The 14,114-nt window shown below is 36.4% G+C and overlaps 1 protein-coding gene across 1 annotated transcript in view; it reads right to left on the bottom strand.

Moving 5' to 3' along the window:
* The window catches only part of LOC113039904 (corticotropin-releasing factor receptor 2), an 84,144-nt gene that overhangs the window by 28,369 nt on the left and 41,661 nt on the right, over positions 1-14,114 (bottom strand). The window contains exons 7-10 of the mRNA XM_026198071.1: positions 13,715-13,775; positions 12,765-12,837; positions 12,184-12,269; positions 3,678-3,813 (exon numbers count right to left, since the gene is read on the bottom strand). Of these exons, the coding sequence (XP_026053856.1) occupies positions 3,678-3,813; positions 12,184-12,269; positions 12,765-12,837; positions 13,715-13,775 (356 nt within the window). The remainder of the gene's footprint in view (positions 1-3,677; positions 3,814-12,183; positions 12,270-12,764; positions 12,838-13,714; positions 13,776-14,114) is intronic.

Genomic DNA, 14,114 nt, shown 5'->3' on the forward strand with positions numbered 1-14,114 from the left:
CGAAAATGACACCTAGTCCTCTCTGAGGCCAAGTACCTGGGCTACCAAGTCGGCCGAGGACTCATCCGGCCGCAAGACAAGAAAATTGAGGCCATCCACGCCACCCCAAGACCCGAGACAAATACCCAGGTACGAGCCTTCTTGGGGTTGGCGGGTTATTACCGTTGTTTTATCCCCAACTTCTCCTCTTTAGCCACCCCCCTGACAGACCTGACCAGGAAGGGGCAGCCGGAGAAAGTATGCTGGACCCCGTCGGCGGAAGAAGCCTTCTCCCAGGTGAAAGCAGCACTCACGTCCAAAAGAAAAGGAACCTTACAGGAACAAGCTCACGCCAAGTGCAAAACTGTGGTATTTTGAGAAGCTCCCAGACATCCAAAATATCGACCCATACGAGCTCCCTGCAGCGGAATGGCACTGAGACCTTGACCATTTACCTCCATGCACATATATGAACATTGTGAATTATCTTGTTTTTGGTGTAAGTCACTACACAATGCAGGAGTTTAAAAGCCACAAGTCTTTGTAAAGTTACGAGGCTTTCTGCTGTGGCTGTGTGCAGGACTTGGTCATCTACAAGCCTCCAGGTGGTGAAAACAGTGTTGTACTGGTCAAGGTAAGTTTCTTCACATGCATTTTAGTGTGTAGCATAATGTCATAAGCAGAATCTCAACTACTTTTTAGTTAACATTAATGGTTGGCCATTGAGCATTTTCGAACAGGCAACAGTTTGTTAGATAGTTAGCTAGGCAGCAACTTCAGATGTACTTCAGGGTTTGCAACGACATTAAGTAACATACACTTCGTAGCTTTAAGAGACAACAACATAAAGACATTTTTTAGAGAATGTACCCAAGTGACAATGCAGAGAACACACTCTCATTGACTCGGGGGCGAGATCGAAAGTAAGGTCCTTTCTTCTTATTGCAGCCAACAAAGCAATCCGGCGTCTCCTCGCCAGGCCAGAGACTTGCTCTCCCTGATGCTTTGTCCATTTCAGTAACCTAAAAAACTGTATTCCATTGTATTCCAAGTCCATTCCAAGCAGTGACTTCCAGGCATGGTAAAACAGTGTGGAATTGTGAGAACCTCCTCTACTACCTTAACAACACTCATAAACAATCATGTTTGGCCGCTGGAATCCTGCCAACATGGTGGAGAGGGTGAGGTTCCCGCGAGATACTGTGATATCAAGATATTGAGAGTGAGGAGTTGTCGTTATGGTACAGAGCCCCTAGGCTAAGACACTTTTGCAGCATGAACACAAGTATGTAGTCCGCCATTTTTGTTGTTGTTATTGCTTTTACGTGATGTAGCAGTGTCTGGCTAAGGTCGAGATGTGGGGTGATGACATCATCATTTCACAAAATAAACAGATTGGCTGTCCACACAAAGACGCAAGAGTGTCATTTTCAGATTTATCCACTCTGGGACCTTGTTTAAAAAAATAGAGGTTTCAGGATCCCCAATGCTGGATCCATCTGGACGAAATGCCGATACGATACAAATTTTTTACATATAAATGTAATCACGTCTCCGTGTGGATGGGCTCTAGGACCTGAAATACTTGGGTCAGAATAGTTTACTCCAGGACCAGGTTTGGGAACCACTGAACTAGAGCAATTGCTGTTAGTGCTCATGAGACTAATTACAATAAATCTGAATAAATATAGTTTACGGATGATCACAGTTAGATACCATATACAGTGGGGAAAATAATTGTTTGATCCCCTGCTGATTTTGTAAGTTTACTCACTTGTATATCACAATATTTTTACAGCACCAAAGTAAAATTCCTATTAGGCAATTATTTCAGTAATTGAATTATACACTTTGGAAAAAAATATTGGTGTGGTCATGCATTCATTTTGAGCTCCTTGATATGTGTTTTATTTTTATTCTCAAAAACATGGAGGTGTTTACTTGCATTTTATGAATCACAGAGGACCACAGTTTCAGCTAAAACTCTTCTTTACTGTTCTACTAAAGAGGAAAAGAAGTCATCCACATCTTGGATGGCCTGAGAGTGAGTAAATTAACAGATTTTTGTGTGTGAACAATCCCTTCAAAGGTACAGTGCTTTGGTGTATCATACTTTCATTTTTTACATTTGTAAGGACTGATTTTTACAGTACTGTACTAGACACTACCAATGTCAACTATTGTATGCAGAGAGTTTCACTCTGCCAAAAACCATGCTGTGTGCATGACCTAATTGGCCAACAGGCAGCCATCCAAGTGCCTGGACAATGTGAGGGAAACAACTCCTTGTTTGTGGCTATATGTGAATATGCTGTGGCAGGCTGTAGACCAGTTGTTACTTGAGCAGGCCCGTCAGGATGAATATATCAGTTATATAATTACAGTATGGGACAGTGTCAGTTTTCACCCTGCAGATCTTTTTCCAAAATAGTTTCAGGCTCAACCTCAGTTCATGAGTCTCTATTTTACACCTTAATCCCCTGTCCTCAATCAAATAGAGTAATATTTATCTACATGGAGGTGGAAGGCCCCAATGCATGAATGTGATGTTGACGAAAATCTTATGGCCAAATATTGAAGACAGTCTTAATGTTAACAAAGTGTTTACTGTGAATTTATTTTGTTTCAAAATGAAACCACGGTATTGTTGTGAAAACACTGTAACATATTTTTCCTTGAAGTGTTATTTGGTGTTTTTGTCATTTTGGTTGGAAAATATAAGTGGAATATCTATTGTGATAACTGTGTATACTAAACTACAGAACACTTTTTGTTCAATTTTGGATTTTAGTAATTGCATTTCAAGTTTCAGTTTTATTGTTTAAATAATTGTGGAAAAACTGTAGCATTTATTATAATTTTTTTTTTTTTAGCGCTAAATCAGCATATGAGTATGATTTCTGAAATATCATGTGACACCGAAGACTGTAGTAATGATGTAAAAAAAAAACTTGAAAATTTCCATCACATAAAAAATATACATACTGAAATAAATTAGAAAAAAACATTACTTTTAATAGTAATAACATTTCACAATATTCCTTTTTTTAAAGACTTTTAAAAAAACACAATGCATAAACCTTACCATCTCCCAGACGTTTAAATGGTAATGTGCATTTGCTATTGTTTTATTATTATTATTATTATTATTATGTGCAATCAGTAATTATGTTAGCCTATATATCTTAGCAGAACATTTACAATAAAATCAAATAATAATCTTTCCAAACACAGAAAATTGCAATTACAGATGAAAGCCAACACATGTGTCCTCTTTTAGCCTTGCTGCAATATTTCAGTGTCTTTCAGGGATGTCTCATAAATAATTTTCAATGGAAACATGGATCAAAGAAGACAGGTTGGTTGGGTAATAGGAGTGGCAGAAAAAGGGACAAGGAACCTCACAGTACTGTACATGTTCATTATTAGTACTGATTCAACTCTACATTTTTGTAATTAACAGTTGTAGTAGTAGTATTAATTATTATTGCAGCCCTTAATTACAGGAATTTTTTTTTCAAAGTGGCTTTAGTATTGGTCAACTATGATTTACTTAAATTCAAAGCAAATATTACAATAACTATCTTATTTATCTTTACTTATCTTTTCACCATAATTTTCTCTGAACTAACAGTAGTTTTATAAATGTGATCAATATGGGCATGAAAATCTCTGTAAAGACGTAATGTATGACTGACCTGAAAGGACTGGAGAAATGAGTTGAAATAGATGAATACAATCTGAGATATGTCATCCTCGCCTGGGTTCACAAAAAACAGCATGTATGTGATACCGAGTAAAGGCAGAAGCACTAGAGTGGCCTTCACCGCTTTCCTGCAATCACAGAAAGAGAGAAAATGGAGAGAGAGCAACAAAATAAATCATTTGTTTTTTGCTACATAACTGATTTGAAACTCCCTAATTTCAACTTCTCATTACTTTATAAAATATAGAGAAATTGTGTGACATCTATTAGCTATGTTCACTGTATTTAAACTTTTAAAAGGTCCCATGGTTGCAGACCTCATATTAAATATAGCAGCTGATAAGGCCCGTTCACACCAAGCACGATAACTATAAAGATAACGATAAAGATATATTTCTAAAAATCGTTCTCAATATTAAAGAATAGCAGAGTCCACACAACTGTAACGATAAAAGCATAAAGGACTGTATCCTTGGAATCATTTTCAGAACAATTTTTTTTACAGCTGATGAACAATACAAACATTGACATCCAATCAGAATCCATCCTGCTATAACGAGCTCAAGGGTTTAAAGCGGCAGACACACGTGCGCTCAATAAACAGACGATATCGTTCGCTGGTGTGGACGCTAATATCGTTATCTTTATAGTTATTGTTCTTGGTGTGAATGTGGCTTTACAAACCTTTTTTTGTTGTGATGCAAAAGAACAGTCATTTTTTGTTCCCCAAAGAACCTTTCAGTGGTCATTTCCTAAAATATATTTTTTTTTCTTAGTGTAACGATCATTTTTATTATCTAAAGAACCTTTGTCCACTACTAGGAACTTTCTGTGCAATGGAAAGGTTCCAGTGGAACCACAAACAGAAGCACGTGTGAATGTGAATTATTTGGTTATGACTGACATTCCGGAAACTATTTTATGGATAAATGTTAAATGTCTGTGTGTCAGTAAGAGAGAATAAGCTAGAACCCACTGTCCAACAGTTTGATGTCAAGCATCCCCAAATAAAATCCCTTCAGGCCCGGTTTTACAGGGGTACAGAGAAGGCTGCATCTCATTGCTTGTTTACTTGATCTTAGTGCTGCGTTTGACACCATAGAACATGACATACTCATAGATCGATTACAAAACTATACTGGTATTCAAGGACAGGCTCTAAGATGGTTTAGATCCTACCTGTCCGATCGCTACCATTTTGTTTATTTAAATGGGGAGTCATCTCATATATCACCAATAAAATATGGAGTGCCACAAGGATCCGTCCTAGGTCCCCTTCTATTTTCAATATACATGTTGCCCCTTGGTAATATTATTAGAAAATACGGGATTAGTTTCCACTGCTATGCTGATGATACTCAACTATATATGTCAACGAGACCAGATGAAACTTCTAAATAATCTAAGCTAACAGAGTGTGTTAAAAATGTAAAAGATTGGATGACCAATATTTTACTCCTATTAAATTCTGATAAGACAGATATTACTTATTGGACCAAAAAAACAGTACACAGAATCTAGTAGACTACAGTTTGCAACTAGATGCACTGCTACTTCCTCTACAGTCAAAAATCTGGGTGTTATATTAGACCGCAACATGTCTTTTGAAAACCATATTTCCCATGTTACAAAAACAGCATTCTTCCATCTTAGTGTCACAGGTCAGGTGGCCCAAGCTAGACTACGCCCACCCCTAAACCAGGACCACCTCGAGGAGTGTATCAGAGGGAAGAGTCTGAGACAGAGAATAAATTTAACAAGTTTAATTTTGAAGTAAAAGCAAATTGGAAATCCTAATCTAAAATCTTCTTCTTTGTTGCCCTCAGGGATCGAAGGTGAACAGTGCAGCGACCGGGGACTCTCCCACCCTCTTCCTCTGTGCTGGTCCCCCAATAGATGGACAGATGAGTGGTCAAGTAGGTATTTCACAGGTGGGGATACGATTGGCAAGCCAGCAGTCTGATAAGCCTCCTCTGATAATTAGGTACTTCCAACCTTCCTTCCTTCTTTCACAGATGCAGAATTTGGGACAGATGGATATAAGTCAGGTATGTACACGGCAGATACACAGCCTTAAGGTGGGGATGTGTATGGAAAGTGAGAGGTCCGGTAAGTCTCCTCCGGTAAGTATGTAATTCCAACCTTCCTTCCTTCTTCCACAGATGCAAAATTTGAGGTGAATGATATCAGTCGAGTATGTATACAGCAGGTGCACGGTCTTATGGTAAGGTGGCTTCTCCTGACACCGACAGAGTGGAAATTCCAGGCAGAGCGTGCAAGCTTCACATTCGTGACAAAGGACAGTCACCTCTCTCAGTGCAGGTGGGCCACAAGGATGCAGCAAACTCGAGGTCAACAGGCTGTGCAGGGTTTCTACTGAGACAGACAGAATGAATGCTTCAGACAAAGTATACAGTTCACATGCGTTGGAAGGAACAAACACTTCTCACAATACAGATAAATGGCAGGTATACAGCGGACTCGGAGTCAACGGGCTGAACGGGGCTTCTTCTGACACAGACAGAATGGATAATCCAGACAGAGCATGCCAGCCTCAGATTCGTGACAGAGGAACAGTCACTTCTCTCAGCACAGGTGGGCTACCAGGATGTAGCAAACTCGGAAGTCAACAAGCTGCGTGGAGTTTCTACTGGGACAGACAGAATGAATGCTTCAGACAAGTCTATAGTTCACATGCATTGGAAGGAGTGAACACTTCTCACCATACAGATAAGTTGCAAGGATACAGCAGACTCAAAGTCGACAGATTGCACAGGGCTTTTACTGAGGCAGATAGTAAATATTTCAACAGGGCATCTCTTCTCCTATTAGTACAAACAGAGGGGTTAATTCAAATCCCAGATGATAATTCCTCAACATCCAGACAGTTGGAACAGATCAATGTCACAGAACTCTTATTATTGACCGTCAGCCCACATAACACATGGAGAGTGCATGGCTTATAAGCCACTACTAAATATTGTAGAAACTTAATTTTCAGTAAAGTTGCTTTGCAATGATTTGTATCGTAATAAGCGCTATAAAAATAAACTTGAATTGAATTTAATTGAACAGAGAAAGCAAATGCCAAAGGAAGCAAACCATCAGATGAATAATTTTTACTATGGAGGTGTTTTTTTTTTTTTTTTTTTTTTTTTTTTTTTTACAGGACTGAACAAAGCAGCCAGTCTGTTGATTTCTATAACACCATAGTTTTTGTCCAGTGCTCAGTTATATAAGCCCAAAAACCATCTTATCATAACAATATAAATTAAAGATTGATTGTGCAGTATAGAGAGATTCATTATAACGTAACTTTGCGAGATGACGATTAAATGAGTAATAGCTTTTTAGGGAGTGCGCTCTTGTATGTATTTAATGCATTCAGTATTTGTATAAAACTCATTTTTCACCTGCAAAAAACCTAAAATATATTTTTACATGGATAAAGACCCACATATGTTGTGTGAGAAAATCATATAAATAGAATATATATTTTTTTTTAATTATATTTAAAAAATATATTCAGAAAATCTAGTTAAGGTTACTTAGTAGATTCAAGTCCATAAATTGCAATATACTACTAAATATACTTTAGAATTTAAAATACAGGTTTGGCATGGGTTAAACGCCTCATAACCTATTTCTTAAACCACCTCATAAACAACTCGTTTTCTTCAGAAAATGTTAAAATATAAAGTTAATGAGTATGGGTTCTGATAAGGGCTGGCAAAATTAATGAGTTAATTTTTTTTTCTTTTTTTGCGTAAAGAAATTCATGCAATTAACGCAGGGGCGGAGCTAGGGTTGGCCACCCTACTCACAACTACTGCTTCTTTCTCTAAGATAGGAACTGTGGTTAAATTAGATGTTGTACGGCCCTATATCAGTAAAAATTGTAAAATCCTGTCTTGTCAGCCATTTGTCTGTGCTTATATATGAAACTAGCATGTCTATAATGTAAGAGGACAATAGAAAACACTTTTTTTTGTTAAAGTCAGTTCATCAATGATTCAGTGATGTCATCGTTCAGCTCAGTTTAGTTCAAATAGTATCTGTGTTATCAAGTATGACAATTTTGCAAGAAATTAAGTATCCCCAACTAAAAAAGCCAAAGGCGACAGTGGAAAGGAACCAAAACTCCATCTGTGACAAAAATGGTGAAAAAAAACATTGTGAGAAACCAGACTCAGTCGGGGGACCAGTTCTCATCTGGCCAGATGAAACCAGCATGGTGTGGTTTAATTCCAGACTGCAACACAAGACACACCGTGCAGAGGACTCATCTGGATCCTGAGGTCTTGTGCCGATGGCTGTCTAGGTGACGAGGTCTTTGCAAGGAATCTGTTTCAAGAACTCATTTAATTGTCATGGTCTCCACTTGCATTCAGGGCTCTAGAGGTCATCTCTAGATTCACCATTAGGATTGGATACAGACTGGATCTGGATAACTGCAGTGACCATCTGATCTGGGTACAGACTGTATCAGGTGGCTAAGGTGACCTTGGAATAAGAATGAAACCGTCTAGTAGTGTAGATCCCATTCTTCTTACGATGTAACAAGTACATTGGGTGTTATGGGAAGTGTTCCTGGTTCTGGTTGAACTAATTAATGCAGCTTAACAGTTAATCATTAGCATAACAGTAAAAGCTAATACCATGTTTCTTGACGATGTCTCACAAAGGTGGAATGTAAAGTGTGAAAAGCAACAGTCCTAGTACTAAGCCTTATGGTACTCCATACTCCCCATTGTTTACTGCTATAAATTGATGATGGTCAGATAAATATGATTTGAACCACACCAATGCAATTTCACTAATTCCAACATTATTTTCTAGTCTAGTCAAAATAATTTTGGTTGATAGAGTTGAATGCAATGCTAAGATCCAGTAGCACTAATAGAAAGATTCATCCACAATCAGTAATAAGAGCAGGTCATTTGCAACTCTGATGAGAGCAGTCTCAGTACTATAATACGGTCTAAATACTGACTGGAAATTGTCACAGATAAAAATTGTCTCTAAGAAGGAACATATCGGATACTGTCTTTTCTAGTATATTTGACAGAAAAGGGAGATTTGAGTTGGGTCTGTAATTAATTCTCTGGGATAAATTTGTGTTGTGTTTTTTTTTTTATGAGATTCTTAATAACAGCCAGTCTAAAGTTTTTTGGGACATAATCCTTATGACTTTGACAAATGAATAGTATTCAGAAGACCATCTATGACTTTCCTTAATTGCCTTTAAGTGTAAAGGAGTTTTCTCAGATAGAAAATCAGCAAATTATTTGATAAAATCTGTATGGTGCCTTGGTGGCCTGTATACAGTAGCCAGTACAAATGTAAATAGGCATTTATCATTAACACTTATTACACTAAATAATGTTATATCAGGTACCATTCATTCAAACGAAGTATACCTGAAATAAGACTTCTCAGAAATTGTAGCAACACCTCCCCATTTACCTTTTGGATGCACCTCATGTTTATAAAAGTAATCTTGGGGGGTAGTCTTATTTAAAGTAGTTTTATAATCTGGCTTTAGCCAGGTTTCTATCAAACAGAGCACATCTAGGTTTTGATCTGTGATCATGTCATTTACAAAAAAAGTTTTTTTTTTTTTTTTGTATTTGCTAGTTCAGGGAACAAACACAGACTCTATAGCAGGGTTCCTCAAATCTTGCCCTGGAGGGCCAATGTGCTGTAGTTTAGCTTCAACTATGCTAAAACTCACCTACCTGTGATTTTCTAATGATCCTGAAGACATTGATTTGCATGGTCAGGTGTGTTTTATTAGGGTTAGAGCTAAACTCTCCAAGAAAGTGGATCTTGTGGGCCAGATTTGAGGATCCCTGCTTCATAGTGTGATATCTAGGTGTTGGAGTCTCTATGTGCTGAGAATTTAATGAATTCTGTGATGTGAGGCGGCTAGCAGGCTTACAAAGGGTACAAACTCTAAGAGTACAAACTCTAAAACTATGTGTTATATTTCTAAAGAGAAGAGCGGCACCACCCCTGCAGGAATGAAGACCACCTATTTTCAACAGGTCACATCTGCCCCCAAAATTTGTCCAGTTATCTATAAAACATATGGTATTCTGCATGCACTAGTTAAGATATCCAGCCATTGAGTGACAACAGTCTGCTGTGCATCTCATCACAATGGTAACAGGGAGAGGAACAGAGATTATTTCAGTTTTTAGTTTTTTAGATAATTAAGTTATATTTTAGAAGTTTTAACAACAGAGAGTGATAGGGATTCCAAAGTCATGAAGATACCAAAAAGATGATTAAATCTGCCTTTAAACTATACATGTATGTAAGTATATATGAGCCACATTTAAGAACATGTCTCTGAAATGCTGTGGTTTTCCAAACTGTCCTGGAGCAGCCCAGCACTGTCCCCCTAATCTAACACACACGATTCAATTTGTCAGCACATCAGTAGAGACTTTAAGAGGTAAAGAGATGTGAGGAAATACTGTCCAATGTTGTTTCTTAAGTCTAATAAATGTAACAATTAATGACATTCGGTTATAATGTAATGTTAAATAGCTTAAGTCAATGGTTAAATATTAGAATAAAAAATCATTGAGATATCAGTAGCATTGATATCAATGATCTCCTTCAGTCATAAAAAAGATGCCATTAAACAAATAATAAAATATACTGTTTTGTTTCTACTTTCACTTCAAGACTGAAAGTGAAATAAGTGCAATATAAAAGTATATTTAAAAGCTTTAATATAAGGTGCGATTAAGTAGTTATTTTATTTTAATTGATTGACAGCACTAGTTTTGGTCAATTCTGAAATTCAAGCGACATCGAAATCCTAACTTTTTTGAGAAAAGAGGATTAATTATACATAAGCTTGTCCTCAAGACTCAGACTCACGCTGTTAATACTTAGGAAATCAAGTGAAGCGCCACAACTAAGTTTGCAAATGCATTCTCAGCAAACTCATATGAAAGGACTCCTTTTATTCCCTGCTCTGACTGAACTAAGTATTGCCCTGAGATACATTCACACATTAGAAAGTCATGCTTTTATGTTAAATATTTCTGAGTTTCAAGCAATCTAAAAGCCTTTAAAAAAAACTGCACCTTCAAATCCTCAATCTCCAAAACCAAGTAACTTCAAATAACATGACAATACAGATTTGCATAAGGATAAAGATGAGCTTTTTTGATTGTGTTTAGAACAGGTTTAGTGTCTATATAGTGGCATAAAGAGGAATCTTGATCATAGAACAAAGTTAACTTAAGTAGGTTCTGTTTTCCTTGATATATGTAATGCTTCTGACACACTAAACCACAACAAACTAATGTCTTAGTTATCATATTTTAATTTCACAGTTAATGCAATAAAATCAGAGCCGAACAATAACGGAGTACATTTACTTGAGTACAGTACTTAAGTACAGTTTCAAGGGATCTGTACTTTACTCAAGTATAATTTCTGGGGAGTACTCATGACTTTACTCAAGTACATTTGAGAGGCAAATATTGTACTCTTTACTCCGCTACATTTCTATCCAAACCGTAAGTACCCATTACTTCATCGGCCCCGTCCACACGGAGAAAGAGCTCACCCCAATTCGATCTTTTTTTTTCCTCATCTTTAGAAATATCCGCGTCTGCACGAAACCACAAAACGATGTAGTATACATGCCAGACCAGCATGTGGCGCTGTAATTCTGCCACAGAGATACACTTAAAACAGAGAAGACATGGACTATGCTCAGAAACCTTGCGCATGGTACACAAATGAACATGGAACATTTATTAATCTGTGTTAATGTTAGTTAATAAAAAGACAACATGTTTTTTCATGTTGTTATTGCTGTTACGTAGCGGTGTCTGACTAGGGGCGAGACGTGGGCTGATGACGTCATCGTTTCAGAAAATATACAGAAAAAAAAATACGGAAAAATTCTCCTGCCTTTGCGTGTATGTCAGTGTGAGAGGAAGGGGCTTAATACTGTCACTCAAATGAGCTGAATTTTATTTTTCCTTCTTTGTACGCTGACCTAAAGACAGCTGATTAGCTGTTCTGATATTACACAATAATGTAAACGGAGCATTTGCTTTGATGTTCTTGAGTATGCAGTGTGTTTAACACAGTCAGGTTCAAATGTGGGTGCAAAAAATCCATGCATGCATGTTTTTTTAGTTAAAAAGTATTCAATCTGATATTTTAGATAATGATTAGAAAATGCAAATTGTGTCAGGTTGTCAACATTTTGGGATCTTCTTAGACCCACATCTGACAGCATACAATTAATATATATATACATATATATACACATTATTTTTTCACTTGTCATTATGTATAGCTTCATGGTCACAAGAAAGAGAGAGTTTCAAAATTACATGAGGTTAAGTAAATAATTAAAGAGCATTTATTTTTGTCGTTTTGTCATTCAGCCTAAGCAAACATATCTCACTACTCTTGCTCAGTACAGTCATAGTGAGCAGTAGTTAGTTAAAGATCTTTACCTGTATTGTATTGTTTCAGATGTGGTTGAAGCCCTCAGTTTTGTCATTAAAATGCGCACAATGTTGAAAAGGAACACAAAATTGATCTATATCAGAGAGAAAGAAAAGAGTTAAGAGGTAAGTGGTTGTGCATGTTCTTGAAACAGTTTGATGTTTCTGCACATAATATGCAGATATTTCAAGCTGTGGAGAGCTCATAAAGACAATTTAGGGTTTTGCCCCTGCAGAATAGCTTATGTACATTAAATACTGTTTTAATGCTTTTACATGAAGAAATAGATTCAACTTAACTAGCATCAGTTCGGTAATTCCCTTCAGTACTTCAGTTCCCTATCTGAAAACAGCAGACATTGCTCTGATATTAAAAGCTGATATTCTGGCAAGGTCTGGCTTCTATTTGCTGATGTTAATAATTTTTTAAATCACAATGTTTATTACATTTACATTTTGGCCATCTCAGTCTTTGTAATGGTTTAAGAGTTCATTTTTGTTCATATCCTTTCAATATCTTTACATTATTCCTCCACTTGTTGGACCACAAATCACAAATCAGAGATAGGCAATAATACAATAATACTTACAAGAAGAACTAAAATCACGGGCCCCTGATAAATGTAGTCTATGTGCTTTCCAGGTTCCTTCCCAAACCAGCATCTGGAACACAGAGATTTTCTTCAGTGTGTCCTCACTTCTCACAGCATATATACACTTCCACAATTAAATATATACTTTATTTTGTGAATAAAATTAACAATGGGTTGAATTGTATTTCAATACTACTTGGGACTAAGTTGGATCACATACATCTATGTTACATCTAGATACATCTAACTTTTTCTTTAGTGTTGCAACTATAATACAAGTGAAGTACTAATAGTTTAATGTTTATATATTTTATATTTTACGTAACATTTTTATTCAGTATCATTTTCAATGCCATGTTGTAAATTCAGCAATAGTTCATTAACTTACCTTACAAAATGCAGTTCATTGCTTTTGCCAATTATTTATTTACTCAAAATGTATTACTAAAATTGGGTGATTTAGTCTGAAATATACTACACATTTAAGTATATACTTGTAGAACTATTAGTATACTTACAGCATAAAATTATTTGGATAATTAAAAAAATATACTCTAAGTTTAAATAATACAAATAATTAGAAATATAAGTTTATTTATTTATTTATTTTGTAAAGGTCCTATATTGCAGGAGATGTTCCTATATTGTTAGCAATTAACTAACAATGTAAAAATCCAGTAAAAATCCTAAATTTTTATGAACAGGTTTTTATTCTTTACCCCCCCCCCATATTCTTAGCTAAAACATAAAAAGGTACACTTATTTTTTTGCATACTACTCTTTCAGTGTTATAAACATTTAATTTGGAGAAAATTACACCCATTTCCAAGAATTCCAATCAAAGGCTCATTAATTGACATCTCTTGCCTGATTTACTCTACAATTATCATGTTCAGCACTCTTTTACTCCAATCACAAGCATTTCTTTCTGCAAATCAGCTACTTACTGTTCGTTTTCATAGTAAAGTTTTCCAATGGCCCATGCTATAATTATCGGACATGGTATACCTGAAAAAGGGAAGATTGCATGCGTTGGCAAGTCACACTTTACAGAGAGCAACTGCAAAAACATGGGAATTAAACATTGTTTTCCCTATTGAAATGTACTAAACAGCTGTGCCATTTTTGTGTACAATATTTCAGTGCAAAAAGCTTTTTATACATCAACCTCCCACAACTCAATCAGGCACTAAATGCACTGAACCTGAACCTGAACGGAATTTTGTGTGATTTTTCAAATATGCACCTCCTTCCCAAATGTCAGCACCATTTGCCTGCCACAAATAACACTGAGCTATTACTGCCCACAGGAAGATGGGGGAACAGAAATGAAAAGGATATGTATGT

Source organism: Carassius auratus, chromosome 2, assembly GCF_003368295.1.
Source record: "Carassius auratus strain Wakin chromosome 2, ASM336829v1, whole genome shotgun sequence".
Classification (NCBI taxonomy): domain Eukaryota; kingdom Metazoa; phylum Chordata; class Actinopteri; order Cypriniformes; family Cyprinidae; genus Carassius; species Carassius auratus.